Source organism: Protopterus annectens, chromosome 4.part0, assembly GCF_019279795.1.
Source record: "Protopterus annectens isolate FY-2018-M chromosome 4.part0, PAN1.0, whole genome shotgun sequence".
NCBI lineage: Eukaryota > Metazoa > Chordata > Ceratodontiformes > Protopteridae > Protopterus > Protopterus annectens.
This window is the reverse complement of record NC_056733.1, coordinates 603,829,572-603,856,043: the sequence shown is the minus strand read 5'-3', so window position 1 is coordinate 603,856,043 and position 26,472 is coordinate 603,829,572. Positions and strand designations below refer to the sequence as shown.

At 39.1% G+C, this 26,472-nt stretch overlaps 1 protein-coding gene across 1 annotated transcript in view; it reads left to right on the top strand.

Annotated features, from left to right (window-relative positions):
* The window catches only part of DNAH10 (dynein axonemal heavy chain 10), a 5,879,077-nt gene that overhangs the window by 5,744,063 nt on the left and 108,542 nt on the right, over positions 1–26,472 (top strand). Inside the window, exon 79 of the mRNA XM_044069759.1 lies at positions 25,758–25,903. Coding sequence (XP_043925694.1) covers positions 25,758–25,903 — 146 coding nt within the window. The remainder of the gene's footprint in view (positions 1–25,757; positions 25,904–26,472) is intronic.

Sequence of the window (26,472 nt, the reverse complement as noted above, 5' to 3'; positions counted from 1 at the left end):
ACTCAATTTGTGCAGCTGCCACATGGTTCAACCCTCATACCATTATTACTCATTACAAAGTAGATGTGGCCTCCTGGAACAGGGCTTCCTTTGGCTCCACAGTTCTGAAGAGTTTATTCCCTTGAGCCCCCCAAGATGAAGGTGCTGGGGACGCTGTCCCAACCAGCAAGAATGAAGGCAAGATAGGGCAACATAACAAAAAGAAGTTATGTACTCACCATAACATTCCATGTTTGTTGTCCATGATCTCGCATTCATTCTTCCAACCCACCCCCCTTTCCCCCTTCCGAGAGGATCAAGAGGAACTATAAATTGACTATAGGTGCCTGACTCTCTTCACACATGTTTCAGAGTAGGGGCAGTGCATCTTTTCCATTTTGTTTTATGGGATGAGTTGGTATAGTCTAGTGTTAGTTCTCAAACGAGATCTGGGGAACAGCCGCTAGGCATCATGGGATATAGTGTAGCCTTGAGACAGTGAGAGCTATTGAGGGGGCTCAATCCCCCAAACTGAAATCAAAGGAGCCTTCCACTAAGTCTTCTAAACCTTCTAGATCCTTGACTCCATCCTTTGGAGCTGTCTAAAAAGAAGCATAAATTGAATCGTAGGGCTGATGCAGTCTGACCACCGTCAGATCTGACAAAACCCTCCTTGGATCCAAGCACTTTGGATCCAAGACTGTTACCCAGGACCAGATACTTACCAAGTTTGGATCCGGTACCTTTCAGAGTACTTTCTTCCTTTTAGGAACAATGGCACTCTAAGTCCCCTTCCCTAGCTTCCTGTCATTCTTCCAGGAGTTTGACTGAAGTGGATGTGGACAGAATGATGAGGAGATTCCTTTTGGTGCAAATACAAATGGGAGTTATCCTGGTTCCTACCACTTTGGGTCAGGAAGCCCATTCTCATAACACTCCAATTTCAGCTCCTTCTCTGATCCAACCAATCATTTCAGAGCCCCTGGATTCAAGCCTTCCTTATCAGTCTGGTTTGGATCTCAAGATATCCTTATCTTTGGATCCAAAGCTATCTCTGAGTGTAGCAGCTTAGATATCCTTGGAGTTGGATGACTCTTGGAGTCAAGGCTCCCCTATTGGATCCACAGCGTTAGTCTACTCTGAAGTTTACAGAGCAGTCTCTGCCCTTGGAGCCTTAGCATTGGACAACCCATCTCCAACTTCTGCCTCGGGTAGATTGCCATTGGGGCAGAGGGAACCAATGGGACAGAAGCCTGGCTTCTCAGATCCATTGGCTTCCTTCTCCCCAGAGTGATCTGCCTTTGAGGTAGACAAAAGGCTGTTCTCTGCTCTGGCAGAAAGGACAGATCCTACTCACTCTGGTCTTCCCTCTGGATTTCAGATCTCTCTGTGCCTTGAGCCACATCATTCTACACCAAAGGAACAGCTAGCTCAATGTCGCAAGACTAACCAGCAGGGTTTTACAATCTCTTCCAATACTTCACTGGAGCATCCCACTGAGGAAGTCCCAAGGAAGAGGAAGTGCAAAAGGAGGCACTTGATCTCCCCTCAGGAGTCAGTCACTGAAGATACTGATTTCGATGAAGAAGGTTCCCCAAGATCACCACCTGAAAACGTCTCATTTGGAGACATTCTTGATATCTTTAAGCAGTGGGGTGGTTGGTTCTCCAATAGTCCTTCCCCAGAGGAATCAGTATTCCTGGAAGCCTTTGGAGCTAGCCCGTCTACCTCCTGGATTACTCTGCCCACTGATGAGCTCATTGACTTGATCTCTATGTGGGCATGGAAGGAGCCTGACTCAGTTGAGCCAATCCCCAAAAAACCAGATCAGACTCTGGCTCCACCTTTAAGTAGGAAGTACAGGAGCATGGGAGTGCCCATAGATGCCATGGTCTTGGTGGCAGCCAAATAAAAGGAATGTGAAGTTTCTCTATCCATCCCCCTAACAGGGAGTATAGGGCATTGAACAGATTTGGGAAACATGTATCCTTCAGCAACTTTTGCCCTTAGGTCGCTGAACTATCTGGCACAGTTTACAAGACTGTAAACAGATTTGATAAAGGAACTGTCAAAATCCCTTTCTGGGACTGATGCTGCCAAGACTCAGACTTCTGCAGTCCCTCAGTTGACTACTCTACAGTCTATTTCTAATTTGTCCTCAAGGTGTATCTTGCATGCAGCTAAAGGTGCCTCAAGGGTGGCGAATTTAGGCATTTCTATTAGGAGACATGCCTGGATGTGCTTGTGTGATGTTGTGGAGGCCTTCAATTCTTCATTCATTAGTGCACTCTTTGACAACAGTTCTTTGTTTGGCCCTAAAGTTAAAGACACACTCTTCAGGTGTGAAAAAGATGGAAAGACCCTCTACAGTGGGTGTCCATTTTTTGACTTTTCAAAGATCCTTCTCTAGGAATCAATGAAGATGTCAAAAATGTGGTTCAAGAAGTCCCAGGGTCCTTTCCAAGAGGCAAGTGGAGATAGTTCCCCCAGGGGTGGAGGTGGGAATTCAAATGAATGACAATGCCCAAGTGAAAGAAGAGGCCCACAAAACTAGGGGTCCAGAGATTCCTTCTCCAATACACCCTACCAGTGCTCCTGAAAGAAGGCCCTCTTGTCCACCTCTGGAGGCAGTCAGGGTCATTTATCCTTGCACCAGAGAGCATGGCTAGATTTAACAAAACATACATGTGTGCAGAGGATTATTTACAGAGGTTATATAATTCCATTTTCAGTACCACCTCCACCTGTATGCAAAATTCCTGATGTTCCACCCAGTCAGAGAAAACCAGCAGTACTAGAAATACAAAAGCTGCTAGGAAAAAAAATAGAGTCATCCAAGACGTCCCACCAGATCAGATGGAATCTGGAACTTACTCAAGATTCTTTTAGTGCTAAAGAAAACAAGGGATTGGAGATCAATTCTGAATCTCAGCAAACTGAAAAAAGCAGTTTGACACACAAATTTTCAGATGGTCATGGTTCAGTCTATTCTACCTTTTCTAGACAAGGATGACTGGGTGTGCTCGACAGACCTTCAGGATACATACTATCACATATAAATGAACAGGCAATCCAGAAGGTACTCACGCCTCTGACTGGGAGCCAGTCACTACCCATTCAGAGTACTGTCCTTTGGCCTCACCACAACCCCCAGGGTGTTCAACAAATGCATGGCAGTGGTAGCAGCTCACACGAGACTGCAGGGATTCCAAATGTTTCCATACTTAGATAACTGGCTCATTACCACCCTGACCAAGCATCTACTAATAAGAGCAAGAGATCAGGTACTCCAGCCTTGTTCCTATCTGGGGATAACCATAAATTACAACAAGTCTCAGTTACAAACATCTCAAGCAGTGGAATTCAAAGGAGCAGTTTTCAACATGGTTTCATTGACAGCTTCTCTTCATCTCTCAGAAATGCAGACTATCAGATTCCAGGTCAGAAAAATAATTCACAATATCACAATTTCAGCCCGTTTAATTCTTCAAGCTTTGGGTCAATGTCAGCAGCCATAATTTAAGCTCCTATGGCAAGATTTCATATGAGAATTTTTCAATGGATGTTAGCAACACAGTGGTTAATTCTTTATCAATGCATGTCAGCCCAAATAAAAATCAGTCATGCATGCAAAAGATAACTTAGGAGGTGGATTCAATCAAATCAAGCTCTACAAGGCAGCCCAAAGTTGTAGTAACCATGGACACTTCCCAGATTGGGTGGGGGGCACTTCCTGGGAAGGACAGTCCATGGCACTTGGTCATCCAAAGAGGCCAACACACATATCAGTACTGGAAATGTGAGCAGTGCTGTTAGCATTGCAGGCTTTTCAAGACTCTCTCAGTTTCTGGACAGTTGCGATACAGACAGACAACATGTCAGTAGTCTGGTATATTGAAACAATCACAACTGCCCCAAATTGTAGATCCAAAAAGCACAGACACAGAATCTTAGCGCTTTCATTCACTTTATTACATGTGAACTTCCTCAGAAACAATGATACCACTCCTAAAGACATTTTATATACTTAGAAAATCATATGATTAATGATGCCATTCATTCATTCCATTTTAACTGTTTTTAAATACAAAATATAAAAAAATTGATTAAATAAAATCTTGTTATTCATAACTCATAAAACTTTTTTATATAAAAGTATCAATTTTTATAGTTGTAACTAATATAGTTACTTATATTGTAAGAAACATTTGATATTGATATAATCATTTAAACCTGGTGCTTGATCTGCACCCAAATGTATTTGCCACAAAGATTCCTTACACTCTAACTGTGTTTTATAATCCCCCATGTATAAACTCTAGCCAACACCATCTATGACAAAGAAAGTGAACTTTTTAAAATCACTACATGTGATAGAATGTCTTGCCAAAGCATTAGTTTGTTCCTTTTTCTTTATGGTCAGCACATGTTCGTAAATCCTCCTTTTAAGTCACCTAATGGTCTTCCCAACATAATAACTAGGGCATGATTCACACTGTGCAATATACACTACCATCTCACTATTACAAATGAAATAGCCCTTTGATCAAAAGGTTTTCCTCTTTTGACCGAGGATGAATTACTAATATTCCTGCATTGTCTACAAATGTTGCAAGAAAAAGTGCCTCTGGTCTGAATGACACTTTTGTTAGTGTTGTTGCTGTAATTACTCTCCTGTTCCAATAAGCTTTTCAAGTTTAAGTATTTCTTAAAAGTGAATTTTGGTTGTGCACCTATAACCTTAATCAAATCAATGCTTCACAACAACACTTTCCAATTGTCCACTATAATTTCTTGAAGATTTTTTTCCTTGGAGATGCATACATTGAGCCACCGGACGATGGAAACGAATCAGAAGAAGACACAAGGGATGAAGAGCGGTCTGGGAGCATCAACTACCTAAGTGGCAGGCAGCTCATTGCCCATGGACAATCTGTAATTGCACAGAATGGATAAACATGTTATGTGTGTGATACAGTGGAATCTTCACCTCCTACTGAAGAGGAAGGAAATTCTAAAACTCAATGACAAATAGAGGAAGGTGAGAATTCCACGATGCTGCAGCCAAGAGCAACATGTGAGTCACAAATCAAAACCAGGTGTACCAAGGAAAAACTGAAAGGATCTAGTCATGACAATGGAAGGGAAGAAAATAAGCCCACTACAAGCAGAAAGTGCAAAAGAACTGTTTCCATGCATTGTGATGAGGGACCCAAAATAAGAAAAATACAACAGATGAAGTCTAGATCAACCATAGAAGAATCCTCTTCTTCATCTGAACAGGAAACTGTCATTACACATCTGGGGCACAGGCATGCTGCATAAGAAAAGACCTGAAACCTGATTTTCCAAATTTTGATTTAAGAAACCAGCAGTTCCCAAGAGATGTTGATCCAGTTTCCCTTTTAGAATTATACTTCGATGAAGAGATATGCAATTACTTGGTGGAGATGATAACCCTTTATGGACAAACAGTAAAAGGTGATCACAGTTTTGAAAATGACCTGGGTGAATTACGCTGTTTGCTGGCTATTTTGCTTCTTTCTGGATATCTGGATTTGCCACACTGGCTTATGATGTGTGAAGTTGACACAGAAACTTTTATTCCATCTGTTGCAAACTCTATGAGGCGTAATCATTTTGAAATGATGAAGTCATGCTTTCACTGTGCTGACAACAGCAAATTGAATCCCAGAGACAAATTTGTAAAGATGTGCCAGTTTATGACTATGTTAAATGATCATTACAGGAAATATGCTATTCTAGAGCAGCATCTGTCAATTGATGAAAGCATTGCTCCATATTTCAGGAGACATGGAGCCAAGCAGTTCCTGAAATGAAAATCCATATGATTTGGGTATAAATTTTGGTGTCACTGTGATAGGCTGGGATATTTGATCCAGTTTGAGCCATATCAGGGTGCCTCAGTGCCTCCTGAGAATCTGGAACTTGGACTAGGTGCATCAGTTGTACTGAAGTTGGTTTCTCTTTTACCAGCAAATGCAGCTTTCCAGTTATATGCTGACAGGTTCTTCAGCTCCCTGAAGTTACTGAGATGACTTTCTTCCATGAGCTATGGCTGCACTGGAACTGTAATGACTAATAGGCTTGAGAATTGGCCAATCATGCAGAAGAAGAGTTTCAAGGAACGAGGAGCATATGATTTCCTGTTAGACAGGAATTTCAATTCATTAGTAGTATCTTGGAATGATAATTGACTCTTCACAGTGATTACCAACATTGACCCTGTTGAGCCACTTGTGTCTGTCCAACAATGGATCTCCATCCAAAAATGCAAAATGGTCATTATTTAATCAAAAACTGTAAATTAATGCAACTTGTACATGGGAGGAGTAGATAGAATGGATCAGAACATCGACAATTAGAGAGTTGGAATAAGGTGGTGGCCTGTTTTCCTTTTTGTCCTTGACACTAGTCTGTGTAATGCTTGGCAGCTGTATCAAAAGTTAAAAACAGATGCTGAAACACTGGATTATCTTGGTTTCAGAAGGAAGGCTGTTACTGTATATTTACAGAAGTATGGCACTGAGGCTTCCAGAAGTGGAAGACCAAAAAGCTTGAAAGGGCTTACAAGCAGAGTGCCCCAACAAGTGAGAAAATATGTCACAGAGCATTGGATAATTCCTCCAGAAAAGCAAAATAGATGTGCAGCCTATAAGAAGAACACAACAAAAATGTGTGTCAAGTGTAGGGTTAACCTGCATGAAGCATGTATCACAGACTTTCACATGAAATAAACTTATAAAATGTATGTTAACCTTTCTGTCCATAGTTTTCTTCATATTCCGAATTCATGTACCAATTCCTGCTCATTGTTCCAATTTTGGAACATAACATTTTACAAACATTTCATGCACTTTTTGTAATAAATGATCAGAATGACTGTTCAGGCATTAATTTATACGTGATTTAGAGCACCTTTAATGAAATTTTACTGGCAGAAAAAATCTGGGCAGAAACGGGTTAAAGTCCACCTGGGAATTTAGGTAGCTGGGGACTTTGTCCCAACAGTTGAAGATCGAATGAAAACTGACAACATCAGATAAAAAAGTTATGTACTGACCATAACTTTCCATCTGTGTTGTCCATTTTTATTCTTCCTCAATTTTCCACCCACCAATCCCCAACCTGTTTCTCAGATGATGTCTGGAAGAACAAGATCTTGTAGGGACACCACTGTCCTTCATATTGAGCTCCAGATATAGTTTCTTCTGATGAAGAATATATATTAGTATGTCCTACTTTTGGTAAAACAGGAAATAAGAGTATGTTAGGGGTTGGTACATTATGAGTAAGGGAGGAGCTCAAGAGTTTTTGGTGGCCACGAGCTAAAGTAACAGCCGAGTTGGATCCAAGGATCAGATCCATATCCAACAGTTGAGGAAGAATGAAAATGGACAACACCGATGGAACTTTATAGTAAGTACTTATTTTTTTTTTTTATATGCAGTAAAGCAGTTTGGTTCAGTTTGTAGTCAAGGGTTTTCAGTGACTGTTGTATGCGTTAGTAATATTAAAGTAAACAAGTACTTTTATTAGTTGTAAGAAATATAAGTTTTGCAGTATAACAAGAGAAAAAATGCTAGACAAAAGTGTTTAATGCTCATATGCTGCGATCCTGGGCAGCTGGGGGTGGGGTGTAAAAGTGCACTCTTTATATTCTATGTAGAATTTTTCTGTTTTTATTTTACAAAGGTGAATGTCCAGATTACTACCTTTGGCTTAAGTTGTAAACAGGTGTTTTTGTAAGCATGTATACTTTAAAAATAACCAACACAAAATGCAAAAATATATAGTGTTTGTGACCACAAACAACGTAAAATATGTAAACACTATGTACAGGGTGCCTGAAGGAAGACACTCACTCGCATCGGCAATAATACAACCTGCTTAATATTCGATTAATAACACAAAGTATTAATAATACGGATCTAGCGCTTTCATCCACTGCAATGTGGACTTCATCAGAATCAATTATTCAATCACAAACTGTTAATTTATACATTTTTGGCACCAAACTAGTATATTAAATTTAACATTTTTTTTTAAAGAAACATACTGTATATTTGTTACAATCTAAATACTGAAAGTTCAAAAGACTGAAAACTCATTTGACTGAAACTCATAACACTGACACATTAAAGTAAAAGGTATATGCTCTTTTCCCCACTGTAGTGCGATTCTGGAGTTTGTATATATAGTTGGGGGGGTGGGGGGCACAGACCCCCACATTGAGGGGTATGGCAGTTGGAGACTCCCACATACTTTATACATTTTAAACCATACACATGGATATTTATAACTGCAATGAATAACTCTTTGCAGAAAACAATATTTACCTAAACTATGTGGGGGGCTTAGCCCCCCACACCCCCCTAACTATATATACTAATTCCAGGATCAAACTACAGTGAGGAAAAGGGCATATGCCTTTTACTTTAATGTGTCAGTGTTATGAGTTTCAGTCAAATGAGTTTTCAGTCTTTTGAACTTTCAGTGTTTTGGTGTCAGTCAAATGAATTTCAGTCAAATGAAATTTAGTTCATATGAAGTAGACCCATATATATATATATATATATATATATATATATATATATATATATATATATATATAAAATGTGTGTGTATATATGTATATAGTAACACTTGTGTAAAAAAGGAGTAATTTTGCCGTTAAATTTATCTAGGTAGTAGTGTTACTGTCTCAAGACAATAGAAATTTAATTGCCAGTTGGTGTTTTTATAAAGGGTAGCTGTCTGCAATAGGAAAAAGAGGAAGCTAATTCCTCACATAAAGGTTTAGCATGAGTAACAGCTCCTGCTCTGACCAAAGACTTGGATTTTCTGTAGGAGTATGTGGCCTGAGGTAGGTTCAGGCAGAGATCTTTTTTTTTTTCTGAAGCTGAATGGAAGTCCTGACAATGTCCATAACTGTGACTTTCAAAGATTATTGAGACTTCGTCTGTATGGTGGAGTTACCTTTGTGAACTGTCAGCCTCTTCATGTACATATTTTGTGGAATTCACTGTTGAAAACCAACTGAGCCATATTTTAGTTTGATATTTCATTTGTTTCTTCAAATAAACCTCTGTATCCTGTTGCATCCAGTCCATCTGATCTGACATGAGCTTCTTGTTCGATCTGATTCAGCCTTCCTCTAGTGATCCTTGCGTTGAGCAATTTCAGACCAAATCTCCTATAGCTCCCTTGTGTTCTGCCTGCACTCACTTCTTGATTGCCTCCATTAGTGATTGGACAAATCTTCGTGCCCTCTTTCTCTCATTGTCTTCTCTCTTACTTAGTTCTTTTGTTGTATTTTATGTACATGTGTGTGTATGTATGCATATACATATGTGTGTGTGTGTGTGTGTGTGTGTGTGTGTGTGTGTGTGTGTGTGTGTGTGTGTATGTGTGTGTGTGTACACAGAGAGAGAGAGATACTTACATATGTATATCTGTTTGTGTATATATATATATATATATATATATATATATATATATATGTAGTTTTTCTTTTCAGCTCCTTTGAGCATTGAGTAGGAGGCCTAATATCTTCTTTTAATCTGTTATCTAGAGGTACAGTCTAAATCATTATTGGTTACTTTTATTTTGCTACCAGCATCCTCCAGATTGCCTTTATCGCTTCTTATTTGGTCCTTTGATAACTTTTTCTGCACTGTTGCAGCTGTTTTTATTCTTGCTTTTGCTGGTATTGTTGTTACAGCTCTTATTGCAACTGTTGTTCTTTTTTATTTAATGTGGACAAGAGCTTAAAGAAATGCAGCCAGTGTGGCCACAGGATCCCGCACTAGGACACCCACCATCTTCGTGTGGTATGCTTATGTTCCAATCATCTTACAGCATATTTTGTCATTTACAAGGCTTTTGGGCTGTGATTATTAGTGGGCAGGACAAATATACATCCTGAAGAACCTACTGAAAGCAAGTTTAAAGATGAGGGTCTGTCTTCAGCTCCAAAAGTTATGAGAAGAATTCAGTATATCCTCCTTCAGCACAAGTTTCAGTTTGTGAGACTTCACCTTTGGCTGTGACCATTTCTGAACCTGTTTTAATCCTGGGAAGATCACCAAAGAAATGCATAAGCAGGCATTCCTCTGAAAGGGAGCTTTTCCACTTTCTGCATCACTCCTTCCATCTGCTTCCTCCTTTCACTCTGCTTGGTCCATCAGAAGTGCAACAGACGTCAGTTGTGATGGAATGATAAGGTAATTTCTGAAGGCTGAGATTGAAATGGGTGGCATCCCATTTTCCACAGTTTCTAGGGTGGATCAGGTTGGCCCATAGTCACTGTTACTTGCTTCTTCCTCAGTCCATGTTTCAGCACCAGAGGATATGGAGCGAAGACATCAACCCAAGCTTGTGTGTTCTGCAGTGACAGGTACCTTCACTGCTCCACTAACACCTTTACTTATGATTCACTAAATTCCAAGACCGTCAACAGGGTGTCAGAATCAACTGCTAAATGTCAAGTCTTCCTCAGTGTTCTAATTGCCACTTTAATTGTTGCCATTCTTGATGTCTGAGTGTTTGGCATTTGATACATTAGCACAGCACCAATTTCTGTCTCAAAGCCCTCTGAATCATCTGTGTCATGGCTTAACTCCTTTGTGCCACTTACATCCCCTTTGGTGGGACAGATGCAGTGTTGGGTCAGGGCTTTCTGATGACAACAGATTCAGGGTCGGCCCTTTCAGCTATGGCTTGCAGCTGTGAATAGGATGATCACTACTCCTTTAATAGTGCATCCAGCGCCACTACCAATGTTGGTTCCCACCTCTGGATCCACCAATTAGTCCTTCAGGCTGCTCATCAGACATCCCTAGGGCAGAGCAGAATGGAAAGCAACAACTAATCTGCACAGATTTACTCTTTGTTCCCTGGATATTTATACCATTCACCTCCAGATATCATAGGAAAAGGACATGCAAGAAGAGGCACTTGGGCTCCATTGTGGAGTCTCTAATGTCTTTCACTAACTTGGATAATTGAGTAGGCTCCCCAGTCCCCTCCAGAAGACACTAGCTATGGCAAAATCCTTGAATGTGTGCACCAAAGGAGATCTTGGCCCTTTAGGATGAATTGGTGTTATTTGAGGCTTATCATTCTGCACCCTCTACCTCCTGGATGGCCCCTCCTGTTGACCACATTATAGTTTTGGCTGCCAAAAATGCATGGCAGTAACCAGACTCAAATAAGACTATCCCTCAGAAGACAGACAAAATACTTCCCCTCCCTAAGGATAGGCAGCTGTGGTCCAAGGGACTTCTGGTAGACTCCATGATTGTATTAGCAGCCATCAAAAGAGAGCTGTCAGAGGCTGCAGCTGATGTCCATCCACCTAATAAGGAGTCTAGAGTGTTGGACTGAATGGGGAAGCATGCCTACGCCTTGGCTACATTTGCCCTGGGAGCACTGATCTAAGCAGCATACATGAACTGCTTGTGAAGAGATTTAGTTGTAAAGGCTTTAGATCCTTTGTGAAAACCACCCATGGCTGAGACAATAAAATAAGTCATGGCTATAGTGATTACCATGTTGAACATTACTGATCTGTTCATGCAGCTGTTGCATAACACAGCTGATGGAGCAGCAGGGAAGGGCATTACACCAAGGTGCCATGCCTGGCTCCATCTGTGCAACTTTGAAGACAATTCCAAGTCATCCTTTACTGATACTCCCTATGATGATCCTACCTTCTTTAGACCTATGGTGAAAGATAGACTGTTAAGGTGTGAGCTAGAAGGTAAGACTTTGTGTCACATAGGTGTCAGATTTGAGACCCCCTCAAATATCCTATAGCAGGAATCAGAAAAGGTCTAAGTTCCTATGGTTTCAGAAACTCAACATCAGCCCTTCAACTTTTCCTTAGGGGTAGATATGGCAGGGATGGCCTTGTTCAGTACATGCTGAGCAAGCAGTAGAAGATGTCTGCAAAAATATGGATGTTTGGGTCCATTTTTGAGCAAGTAATTGCAGTGTCCCTGAAGGCTTACTTGACTATGCACCTCTGGAGACAATGGGAGATCTTTTATCTCAGCTCAGCTGTGTGAATGTCCATCATGCAGGACAACTAGATGAGAGCTGTAGCATCAACAGACTATAGATCTCACCCACTTATTCTGCATAATGGAGAACTGGGTGAGACCTATAGCATCAATAGATCGTATAATATTCTTTCCCACACTCCCCCTCCATCAGTCTTGTCTGCTCCCAGACATCCAACCATTGTCAATGAAAAGTGACAAAAAAAGAAATATCACACTCTTGGAAAAAAGAGCCATCCAGGAGGTCCCACCAGGCCAAAGAGGGTCAGGAATTGATGCAAGATTATTTTTGTTTCCAAAGAAAAACAAGTTCTTCAGGTCAGTCCTGGATCTCAGTGGCATAAATCTCTATGTCAAGAAAACCCCATTCAGAATGGTCAAAGTGCAATATATTTTCTCCTGCCTGAAGGCAAGCAATTGGATATGCTCGATAGATCTCCATGATTCATTTCCCCACATCAAGATTGCCAAAATATTCAGGAAGTTTTTGCATTTATGGCTGGGAGCCAGTTACTTTCAGTTCAAAGCTCTACCCATATGTCTCACCACAGCTCCACCCCCAGGTGTTCACCCAGTGCATGGCAGTAATTGTAGCCCATCTGAGACAAAGAGACATCTAATTGTTCCCATTCTTAGACAGTTGTCTCCTTTCTGCTGCAACCAGGGAGTCTAGCATGACAGCCAGAGATTATTTGCTATAACTCTGCCTGTCCTTGGGTATTTCAGCCAACTACAGCAAATTTATCTTTGACCAGCATAGTCCATTGTCTACACAGGATGCCATCTGGACACAACAAATCACACTATCAATCTTCCTTCAACAGGATTCACAGTCTTAGAAAAGTAACTCTAGGCCTGTTAGATCAATGCATTGCACTATCTTCTGTGGTCCTCTACGTCATCAGGTTTGTGACTTCAGCCATCATGATAGTCATTCATGCATGTTTCTTCATGAGATTTTTACAGTGGATGTCATTGCTGAGTCATCCCAACTTTTGGATTTCCTCTTAGCTACTGAGCTGTACCCCAGCTGTGCAAATCTCATTTGAATTGATTAACCTCTCCAACAGTGACCAATGGGAAAGCCCTTTGTTCTTTCAGTGCTTTCAGCAGCAGTCACTACTACCTTCTTTCTGGGATGAAGGGAGACATTCTGAGGGAAGAAAGGTCCAAGAGACATGGACAAAAGCAGAAGCCAATCTTCACATCAGTATCCTGGAAATGAGACCTGTTCGGTAACCATCTGAAATGTCAAGAGCAACTTTACTGAGTCCCGCAATATGAAGACTGAATCGCTGAAAAAATGGATGTACAGATGCCAAGTTCAAGATTGTCATTTCATAGACTATTCCCTTTTTTCCGAGATGTGGCAGTCTTGGAGTTTGTATATGTAAGAAGGGTTGGGGTTGCAGGGAGGGTTGCCCCCTGCAAAAAAGAAGTTTAAAAGAGCAAAGCAATGTAAGAGATTGCCCTTCTCCTGGATTTTCTGTCTTTTTTCAGTGTGCCAGCACTTGATGTTACATCATTGCAAACATGAATTGTTTACATTACATTGAACTTGTTTTATTGATGTATATAGACTAAAGTTAAATTCACTCATTTGAATGTGTATTTATTTGTGTTTGAGTAGTTATGTGCATGTAATATCTGAGTGCATGTCAATGCAAGTGTATGTGTGAATGTATAATGTTTTTTAAAATGGAGTGTACCAGGTGAGTTACTGGCTATTTTTATTAGATCACTAATTATGGGTTAAGAAATATTTCCTTATTCCCCACTGTTGTGAGATCTTAGAGTTAATATATTTAATTAGCGGGGATGTTGGCTTGCCCCTCTACAAAACCAGTATTTTTTTTATAGTTTTTGATGTAGTACGTGTTAAATATATTGAAATGTTGAATTAATGAAATTCGATTTTGAATATAAACCCTATATATGTATGTATATAGGTTGCATGTCTCACATAATAATGTGCTCCCCCCCCCCCATTTTTTCTGTTGGCTATCATTATGTGGTTTTCCCTGTCTTTTGTGTTTACTGTCTCCCCCTTTCCACCCTATTTACATGATGAAATTTGTTGCCATTTTGCTGTGCTGACCATCTTTGGCTTGTGCTGTTGATCACTTGAAGTATATTAGCATAGCCCATTTGTGAAAGTTCTCTAACATGACTGCTGCTTGTAACACACTTGCACTAGTTTACTGTGCAACCCTTTTCTCAGAGTACTGGTGCTGTGCTGCTCCTAATACATGGAGAAAGAGCCATGGGCCACTTTGTAGTCCATAATCCTTGATATTTAGAAGTAGGACGTGGCACAGAAAATGTTTCTGAAGACCCTGTATGTCTTCATTGTACATTATATAACAAAAATATTTTGTTTGCTTTGCATTACTAAATTTGTTTCATGATAGATCTGTATGGCTGGGTTCTCATTTTGTTTAAAAAGTTTGATATTGTTTCATGGTTTAGCGGGTGCCTTTAAGATACACAAAGCATGAATGTATGCTATTTCCAGAGAATTTGGTACATTTTGTTGAATCGGTGTAGTTAAAGTGATGTTTTGTCATATGGAAGTAAAAAAATTGCATTTTATTCTATGTTATTTTCCTATGGGGGAGTAAGCCCTTATACCCTATAAAGAGGGAAACCTCTACACCCCTCTCACACACAATAATAACAACTAAGAATCACTATGTCTCAGAAAAATTTTTTTCACACACATTAATTTTGGGGAAGTGCTATTTCACTGTGTTCCTTGCCATGAAAGGAGTCAAACTATAGTTATATGAAAGACTGTATGACTGCAGAGTCAGTATCATTCTTTATGATGAATGTAGTCGAGTACAGTTTTTCCAACAAATATTATTGCGATACTCTTACAGGTTTAGTCAGATCTGGTGTTCAGTTTTTATTATGTCCCACTGAGCTTCTTAGTCTTTTTCCTCGACAATGGCTGTCAGCATTCCTGTGGCCTGTTTACAGTGAATACATTCTGCACTGGGATGTGAAAGCGGTCTTCTGGATTTATATAACCTCATAAGACTCCTATATACCTCATTTCTGTTGATGGTTACCTTTATTGATGGGTTGTGTGCTCTCAGGCCTCCACTCTGGACTCTAGATTTACTGCTAGAATTTGTCAGTACCTGTTGCACAGATAAATCCTCCCTTGTAAATCTGCTGGTTTGATGAATGGATTTCTTTTGAAATTATGACAGTCATAGCTGTTATCCTTGGAAAAGTGTAAATAAAAGTGCGAAAAGGAGGAACATTTACTGCATCCAAACTTGAAGCATCTCAAAGTGTTCCCATTACTCCAAGGCACAGTATTTTCAAAGTTAGTATATATATATGTAGCAGGGCTGTAGGTTGTTTTTTTGGAATGCTCCAGGGAGGTAAAGCTACCCCAAAAATGGTTTAAAGGTGTAGCTAAGAGTTTCAGAGTTCAGTCTTTCTTGCTTGAATTGCAGTTTATGTTTTGAAGTGTCAGGGCTACCAAATTAGGGTATAGCTCTCAACTCCTTTTCTCAAGAATCAGGGACAAAGCCAAAAATAATGGTTTGGTGAAGGCCCAGAATCAGGGAAAGTTTAAATATTACTGTAATTTACTTAAAAAGTTAACTCAACAACAAGGTTTGCATCAAACATGCATTTTCTAAACAATAAGTTGTACAAAACTCAATTTTCTGGTATTATTGACTGTCTGTAATCCTAACTGCTTTACTAGAAAGTCTAAAAAAATTATACAGCACAGGGAAAATATGAGGCTAAATCATAGGCATTTTAGTGATGTGAAATAAGGTTTAGCATTTTCATAAGGAAGCCATAGGTTGAGTGGTGATGCAGCTACTATTATAGAACTTCACTCTCATAGATCTCCCTAGGCAGGGACATTTCCAAGGTCATTCCTTACTTACCCACCTAGCCTAAATATGGTGATGCCAGCACACACAGGGTTTCAGAACTACATCTGTAAAAAAAAATCTAAGAGCAATTTTAGTGGCTTCCCAGGCTTGCTTATTTCCTTACACTTCATTTTCACTGTTATTTGTTAGAAAGGAACAGGTTTTAGACAGACAAACTCTAGCCATCCCAAGGGGCCTAGTCAGCTATAAATTCACACAGACTGCAGAGATGACAATCCAGAGCTTATCTCAGCAATCCTGTCTTGGTTTGTGATTTATTGATCTTTGCTGTTAAAAAGAGGTGCAACTGCAAGCAGTACTGAGTGAAGGAATTCCAGTTATTTTGTGACTTTCACAACTTGTATGGACAGAGCACAACTATACTGCACTTAATTTATTTGTTGTTTTTCTTTCTGCTTTTCACAGTTAGGGGTTGCCACAGCGGAACTCTGGTCCGCTAATGATTGGCAGTCAATTTTTATGGTGCCGAGGTGCCAGCCCGACACCCATCCTTCAACGAAGGCACGCCCATTCACACATGTCTTTTGAATGCCACACAACCGCAGGGAGGACATGCAGATTCCACACAGAAGGAGCTCCAGCCGAGAATCGAACGGAGGAACCTCTTGCTGTGAGGCGACAATGCTACCGCTGCACCACCGTGGCTTGCCACCAAGTTTTATATTGCTTGCGTGATTTTTCTCATTGAAGTTGATTTAAATTCTCTTTGAATTCTGTAGTAAGTAATTTTGATTATTCTTTTCTTTTAGAATACTTTATTTATTTGCAGCTGAATATAGATTCCTTAAATGAGTATGCCATTAATGATTTGTTAAAGCACAAGTATCTTGTACAGTGTAATAAATGCTATGTATATTTAAAGGTAACACCTGATAACACTAGTCTTCTATGTTCCTCATGTCATATGTTGGGTGGTTTGCTTACCATTATTAGTAGTAAATCCAGACTTATTGATGATGATTGCACTTGTGCAATTGCACAGGTTGGAGAACTTTTGTTACATATGATAATGACTGGACTGATTAGATAAATAATGTTAGACAAAGAGCAAATAGAACATATTTAGGGAAAAAAGTATCTATTGTCTGGAAAGATCACTCAACCCCTATTGAGCAGTATAATATCACTGACAACTTTGGAATTCTGGGTACAAGTATTCAGCAATCTGAGGATTCAGAGTGAACAGAAGAAATTAAAAAAGAAGGAAAGGAAGAAGTTCACAGTAAGAAAAAGAAACTGATAGATGTCTGTAAAGCAAAGAGAAAACATACTAAAAAGGACACTGTTTTGTATGTAACACACAAATTACAGGGAATGATAACATTTTTCTGTCAGAAAAACTTTAGTTTACCAAAAAAGCATCATTTTCCAGAAGAGAACATAGAAAAAGAGGTAGGGGGCAGGTGAAAAGGAAGAAATCAAAACTGAATGTGAAAGGATTGAAGAACACTACTGTAAGAAAAAAAGAAGAGAAAGACAAACACTGACACCATGGCTGAAGCTGTGTATCTGCAAAGCCAGCTGGATGAGAATTGTATATTTGCAAATTAATGAGCAATAAAAACTGTGTGTTTAATAAGAGTGATAGGGATGAAGATCATTTATTCCTTTGTAACAATTGATAGACAGATGTTATTGAATTAGAAGTGTATATATATATATATATATATATATATGGTTCTACCTGACGGAGAAAGAGAAGACGCCAGGCAGAACGACGGACAGAAGATCGAACAAGAAGAGAGACAGCCGACATGCGCCGACAGTGCACCGATACGATCGGGCATTAATGACGGATGACAACACCAACGCCGATGATGCCTTAATGGGGTTGAGAGGAAAAGGATGGTAAGTGAGGAGATTAGGGGTCAGTGTGGGAAGGGGTGGTTAGGAGGAGGTGGGGGAAGTGAGGAGGGGGGGGTGAGGAGGGGGTAGGGAGGGGTTAGGGGGGAGGGGTAGGGGGGGGTAGTTAGTTAGGATAGGTGGGGGTGGTTAAGGAGGTTAGTTAGGGATAGGGTAGGGAAGTAGGTTAGTTGAGAGGGGAGGTTAAGGCGGGTAAGTAAGTGTAGTGTAGGTAAGGTGACCTTAGGGTTGACGGTAGTTTAGGGTAGGCTTGTTGCTTGTAAGTGTTTTGTGTTTTGTGTGTGTGTGTTTGTGTGTTGGGTGTGGATGTGTTTTTTTGAATTGTTATTGTGGTTGTGTTGTGTGTGTGTTGTTGGGTGTTTGTGTTGTGTCCGTTATCGTTTATTGTCGGTCGGGTGTGTGTTTAGTTTAGTTTATGACTGTCGAATATGTGGTGTCGGTGATGTGGTTGTCGGTGTTGTGTGGTTTCGGCTATGTCAGGTAGAACCATATATATATATATATATATAACCAATTTGCTAGACCTCCTGTTTACCTATCAAATGTCTTTAGGCAGTGGCAGGAAGCAATGCAGATGTAGGAAAGTCATGGAGATTGCACAAAAGACACTGCTCCAAGACTGTTCTTAACAATATTAAATATGGATGAAAATAAACTTGATTCCTGAAAGTCACTGTTAGGAAAAAAAGTGTTCTAGAGTTCCAGAAGCTAATCCAACAGATTGAAAAAAAGTTTGATGTGTGGAGAAGTATTGCCTAAATACCAAAATGCAGTCCACAGCTGAGTATCAGCTGCTTCCAGGGGCCACTTCTTGTCCACTAGGTCTGCTTGTTGTGTCTTTCGGCTTATCCCGGTTAGGGGTCGCCACAGCGGAACTCCGGTCCGCTAATGTTTGGTAGTGGATTTTTACGTGCCGAGTTACCAGCCCTGACGCACAACCTTCAACGAAGGCACACCCATTGACGCATGCCTCCACACAGAAGACGCTCTAGCTGGGAATTGAACGCGACAGCGTCTTGCTGTGAGGCGATAATGCTACCGCAGCACCATTACTGTGGGTCCACTAGGTCTGCTAAATCCAACTAATCTCCCAAAGACTTGCTTTATCCCATGTTCAGGGACAGTGAGGAGATAATGGAAATCGTAGGTAGCATCTCATTTGTGAGAAACTCCGTATAACTTGAGTATATTTCTTGCATTTGTGATCCTGACTTAATGGTCTTCATGCATGTATCTACCAACAATTTTGTTTAGAGCTTCTGTACTTCAAACACAGTAAACAAAACATAAAGCCAAAGGGCCAAATGGAGAGATGATAAATCAGCAAGCAAAGGATAGTAGTATTGTTGGAATTAAATTCATCCTCAAGTCTTGGTGAGTACCTTCATGAGATAGACCCTGTTTTTCACAAAATCTCACCAAGATGACACTGATATATAGATTGCATTCTTTATAGCATATATCATGGATGGAAGCAGCTTAAGAAATAAAAAGACAGCTGGGTGCTCAAGTGCCATGATAAAAAAGTGCCCAATTCTAGTAGGTACACTGGTGCCAGGACTGGAAAAAATGACAGTGTAGAATACTCAAGACATGGAAACATTCCTACTATGAAACAAGGCCAGGCTCAGGGGAAGGATGGCACCCTGTTGTAGAAGGAAGTAGTAGTTCAAAAAAATCACAAAAACTGACAGGCCAAAAAAGAGCCACAAAGGTGATAGAGTGGACTATTAAGGATAAGAAATAAATTATGTATTGTTGCTATTTTGTAAGAAGCCCAGAATTTCTGGACAGAAGATGTACAAAAATACTGAGAGAAATTAAAGGAAAGAAAAATACTTGCACAAGAAACCTTGGGCCATTTGGAAAAAGAATCAAATGAGGAAATGCAAAACATAAAGAACAACATTTAGAGATTTCTGAAAGGTATAAGAAATATGGGCATGGGAAAGAAACAGATAATCTGATATAGCGCAATGGTTATGCAATGGAGAAAGCCAAATTAATCAGTACAAATAAGCAGCTCCAAAGATATTCAAAGAGAAATTCAGGCAAAAGCATCCAGATATGAAAATGTTCACAATATAAAAAATAAGATCATAAAGAGGGAACATAGAACAGAAGATTAGTAAAGTAGAAGTTAAAAAAATAGAAACTGAAGTTATGGAATACCTGTGAAGTGAAGGATTTAGTGTTGAAAGTCTAACACAGGCTACAGCACAGTATGATGGAACAAAGAGTTCCCCAACTAAGGAGAATACAGGAGGTGCAGGAGACATCTGAAGAAGAAATATGGACATGGAAAAGAAGAAGAGATTTAATATGGTGTAATATTTGTGCAAAGGAGAAAGTAAAATTAATCAATACAAAATGAACAGCACCAAAGATATTTTAAGAGAAACAGAGGCAAATGCATCTGGATATGAAAAATTTTACAACACAAAAAACAAGAAAAGAAAGAGGAAAAATATGAGGATTAGTACTGGAGAAGTTAAAGAAACAGAAAATGAGATTATGGATTACCTCTGAAGTGAAGGATTTAGTGTAGAAAACCTAACTCTGATAATGCTACATCAGGATAGAGCAATGGATCCCCAAATTAAAGAGAAACCAGTGGGGTGGAAAACATCTGATCATTTGCCATCTGAAGATACTTTGGAGCCTTCAATAGGAAACTAGTACAAAAGTTCAGCTGAAATTGTACAGCAAGAGAAGGAACAGAAAACTCTGACTCACTCAGTGTTGTGGAGTGATACACCAGTGAGTTCCCATATGAAAGAGCAATAAATGACACAGGAAAAAACTGATGGGAATGTGGCACACAAAGATGCTATGAATCTTTCTGTAGAACGCCCGCAGGAAATGGAGAACAAAGATTGTGCCCTTAGTTTGGAAGAAAATGATCTAAGAAAAGAGTTGCTTGATTTAATAGAGAGGGACAGACATATTAAGATCAATGAAAGAAGTAGTCTACAGAAAGTCAATAAAACCCAAAAAGTTAAGTCTGATAAAACAAATGAACACAGTAATTAGGACTATTCATAGAAATGTATGCAATATAACAGAAGTAAATAGGATATTTTACTGTGCAGCTAAATTCGGGTGTATATCACGTAATCGAAATCCCAAAATATCGAACACCATAAGCTCGAACTTGGAGTGTTGAAATGTGATATAATCAAAAGCTCAGAACAGTGAATTTTTTCCCAGGGAAAAAATTTGCTGTTCCGAGAAACACACACACAACACAAGCACACCAAAAAAGTAATCCACACGTATACACTTAAAATCCTACTTCTAACCCTACACTAAACTATACATACACTACTATCTATCCACTTTCCTTAACCCAAACCCTAACCCTAAGGTCCGTAACTATCGCACACTCACCTTACTCGCTCCCTAACCCTAAGGTCCGTAACTATCGCACACTCACCTTACCCACTCCCTAACCCTAAGATCCCTAAATATCGTGCACTCATCTTACCCGCTCCCTAACTCTAACTATCGCACATTCACCTTACCCACTCTCTAATCCTAAGGTCCCTAACTATCGCACACTCACCTTACCCGCTCCCTAACCCTAAGGCCCCTAACTATCACACACTCACCTTACCCGCTCCCAAACCCTAAAGTCCCCAACTATCCCATTCCCACACTCACCTTAACCCGGTTCGTTCGCACACTTACCTTAACCTGGTCCATAACCTTCACACTACAGTAGAGAAAATAACGAAGCGGCAGAAACAACCCACTGAATTCTTTCCCTGGAAAGAATTCGATGTTCTGCAGCTTCACTATTTTCAGCGTTCTCTGTTTTGGGTCCGATATTATAACATTCGACGTTTTACTACTTCGATGTTATGATATAAACCCGCTAAATTCATAACAGATAAAGTCTTACCACAAAAACACAGGGAGTAAGGGAAAGGAAGGGGAAAAGTAAAAGGCCATCATGGAAGTATCGAATAGAGAAAACTATAAAGCAATTAAGACAAGAAGTGTCACTGTTAGAAGAGTACAGAAGAGGTAATAGATCAACAAATATACTCAGAAAGATAGACATGATAAAAGTAATTCGTAGTGTCAGAACAGATCAGGATCTATCATGCACTGTCACAAATAATAAACTAAAACCATCAGAAAAGGCAAAAAAACTTGGAAGATATCCAGATAAATATAAAGGATAAATACAAAATAAGCAATTTATTGATGACCCAACAAAGTTTTATAGAAAATTGGGAAACAAGGTAAAAGGAATTGAAATACCACCAAAAAAGAAGAAATGGATACATTTTGGAGAAATATCTATGAAGATCCTGTGGAACATAACAAAGATGCCGAATGGATAGCAGAAGTAAAAGAAAGAATAAGAAATTCAAATGTACAGGATATGAAATGGGATGAAGTAACAGCCAGAGAAATTTGAAACAAAGTTAAGAAAAGCTCCTAATTGGAAAACCACAGGGCAGATGTAGTACCCAACTTCTAGCTAAAATATTAATGTCTTTACATGAAGATTTATCCATGAGTAATAACTATTTATATGCCATCCTGAACAGATGCCAACCTGATTAACAACAGGAAAAACAGTGCTCTTACTTAAGAGCGAACCTGCAAGCTATCCTAAAAACTATAGATCAATAACATACCTTCCAACGACTTATAAATTATAAATTGTAATTGATGCCTACAAAGTTATAGTCATTTAGAAGAAAACTCAATCATGGCAATAGAACAGAAGCATAACAAAAAAAAGTCATATGGAGTAAATGATCATTTGCTGTTAAAGTTGTAATGGAGAACTATAAAAAAGGGGAAGAATCTAAGTATGGCATGGATAGACTACAAAAAAGCATTTGACAGTATCCCATATTCATGGATAAAAGATTGCTTAAAAATATATAAGATACACTCTACACTGATCAATTACATTACAGCAACCATGAAACAGTGGCAAAACACTTTGCAGTTAAGCCATGATAAAGGACAAATTATTATTCCAGGGATAAAAACTCAAAGGGGGATATTCCAAGGTGACTCGTTGTCACCACTGCTCATTTGTCTTCCCCTTAACCCAATAAGCTGTCCACTTGACATATTAGGTCACAATTTGGCTCCCAGAAAATAATAGAGTGTAAAGACTTCTCATCCTCTTTTTGTGGAGGATTTAAAACTGTATAGTTCATCAGATGAGAAACTGAAAACACAACTGCAAGTGGTTAAAACTTTTTCAGATGATGTAAAAATGTCATTTGGTCCTGATAAATGTGCAAAATCAATCTTTGGAGCAGAAATGTTGCAGGACCAAGAAAACATCAATTGGGACAGGAATGTGATATAAAAAAACTTGAGCAAGAGGGAGTGTATAAATATTTGGGAACTGATGAAGAATCAACAATAAAACATGAACAAATATGAATAAAACTTAGGACTATTTTAGAAGACTAAAATTAATACTGAAAGCAGCACTGACATCTAGGAACAAAGTCCAAGCTATAAACCAATTTACTATTCCTGTACTAACTTAGTGATTGACTGGCCTCAAAAGGTGTTGGATCAGTTGGACAGGAAAACAAGAAGGATGCTTCATGCTAATCAAATGATTTATAAAATTCACTGTATACCAAGACTATATATTCCCTGTTATGAAGGAGGTATGAGCCTCCTCAAAATTGATTACATATGTAGATCTGCAGTCTTAGGGCTGCATACATAACTGCTGACCTCACATGACCCAACCATAGTGAAAGCTTTAAAACATGAGGAGAATAAATCTATTTTTATTTCCCTGTTTAGTTTAGCAGAAGCATATCGGTATCAAGCAGGAATAGAAATCAAAACAGAAGTAGGTAAAAATCAGGCAGTATCTGAATGTGCCAAAAAACAAAAAAAAGAATATAAGGTGAAGGATCATATAAGAAGACAAGAAATGTGGAAAATGCAGAAATATAGTTGCAAGTACAGAAAACTCTTGGAACAACCTCATGTTGATCAGGATCTAATACAGGAATGGTTAAAGAGAGGTGAATTTAAACCAAAAGATGAAAGGTTAATATTGGTGGCGCAATACAGTGGACTTTGTACATGTTGATTTGCAAAGTCCATCAAACATGTAGGAGAAACAAACACATATAGATTTTGTAAAACAGAATTGGAAACGGTTGTACATCTTGTTTGTGGTTGTGATATGCTAATGGCAGAAGGACTGCATACTGAAAGGCATAATAGTGTGGCAAGACTGTTGCACAGGGGATTGTCCAAACATTATAATATTGAAGTAGCTGAAAAACATTGGAAACACGAGACACAAAGCATTATAGAAAATTATGAAGTTTATATCACATGGTATCACCCATTTCCAGCAGTTCTAAAAACAGGTGCAAGAAAAACAGATATAGCAGTCCATGAAAAGAAGACAAAAGTAGCATTGATCACTGAAATTGCTACACCCAGTGACTACATTGTCTTACATACAGAGAGACACAAAATTATAAAAAAACAGAATTTGCAGGCAGAAATCAAAGCAATGTGGAAGGATACTCAGATAGTTCCAACAGTAGTAAAAGCAATGGGTCTTATAAAAAAAGAATTTACAATCATACTTAATATGTTACTGATACATGTAACTCCGTATGAATTGCAGAACGAGTCATTACTGGACACATTGCAGGTACTGCAAAGAGCACTTCTGGATAACATCAAAGACTGAAACAATACTAATTTCATGAACTTGAATTATACTTTGACGTAGGAATGGGGTCCATTCCCATCATGGTTTTAGAAACCCAAAAGACTTGGTGAAATTAAAAATGGGAGAAGTCAATGCATAATAAAGAACTATAAATGGACAATAAAATATGTAGCATGGACATTAGTGTCAGACGGCCTTCTGAAATACAGCTAGAAACATTTCTGGTTTGTACCTGCTTCCCATCAGCACTGTGCTTTTTGTCTGCTGTTCACTACATGCTGGTTAAATAGGGGGGACTTGGCTTGCAGTTCTCCTATGTCCTCTTCATAGAGCATTAGTTGAGTGAGAATTCCTTGATAAGCTTTTATCCTGAGAGCTTTTCACATCACTGTGGTTAAGACCGTAAGAAGTACCTTACAAATACATCAGGATATGATGAGTACTCATAACATTTACTGCTATACTTGATCAGTTATACTTAATCAGTTTAGAAGCCGCAGTGGTACAGCGGTAGCATTGTTGCCTCACAGCAAGAGGTTCTCCTGTTCGATTCACAGCTGGAGTGCCTTCTGTGTGGAGTCTGCATGTCCTCCCTGCAGTCGAGTGGCCTCCAAAAGGCATGCATGAATGGGCGTGCCTTCATTGAAGGTTGGCCGTCGGGCTGACAACTCGGAAACCGTAAAAAAAAAAAATCTACTGCCAATCATTAGCGGACTGGAGTTCCGCTGTGGCGACCCCTAACCGGGAAAAGCCGAAAAGACAAACAACAACAACTTAATCAGTTTAGAGCATTGTAAAGTGCTGAGGGCAAGCATAAGGTAGGATCTGAAACTAAAATCAGAACACTGGACACTGGAACATTGGAAATCCCTCTGTATTAGATTCAGAGGGAATGCATAAGTTTGTAGGTATTCTGTATGACCATAGGGTCCAGTCAGTCTTGCTACATGGGATTGCTGACTGTATGCATTTGATACTTTTTTATATTAATTGTTTCTCCTGAAGTTCTCATTTGTTTTGAATGACTTTCTTAGGATTGGTCCAACAAAAATAGGAACTGCTTTTGAAGTACGCTTTTTTAACTTAAAGTTAAGCCTGGATTGTTGCAAATAAAAGCAGGTGATTTTTAAAATATACTTGTACTAAAATGAAATTGAAGTTATGGCATTTGATTTTTTTTTTGTTTGTTTTTTTCTGTTCTGCAATCAGGTTGCTTTGTTTGTGGCCTATATCTGGAAGGTGCAGACTGGGACATTGAAAAGTGCTGTTTGGTGAGGAGTAAACCCAAAGTACTTGTGGTTGAATTGCCAGTATTAAAGGTTATCCCTATCGAGTCTCATCGTCTAAAACTTCAGGTAAACAGTTATTAACTTTTTTTTTTTTTTTTAAGCATTTTAATTATCAGATTATCCTACTGGAGCACTACATTTGTACGTGGTAGGCAAGACATCAATGAAATTATGTGACTTGCTTGGTGTCATGTACGACTGAAGTGGAAGGTGATGAAATTCATTAGCAGGTCTTTAGATTTATAGCACAATACCTTAACCACTCACAATACTATCTATATCACAAATGGCTTTAAATGACATGCAACTATATTTGTTTAAAACAGCATGCCATTAAAACATTGTGTCAGAAAACAAATTCACCCAGTATTGAAATAATTTCTATTATTTTGCAAATTCTTACTGACTGATCTAAAGGTAGTGGGGCCTTGTAAGACTAAATAATTTCCAGAAAGGAAGCTGTTTATTACTAATGCTGCCCTCACACATTGTTTGTTGCTATTCACCTAACTTGTAATTGATCATGGCTAGCACTTTTACCTGGATTTCTTTTCTACTATTCTTAGCTACACTGTAAGAGTAGCCATACCCATTTTCTATTGTCATTAGCATGTAGTCAATGACAAACTGTTTAC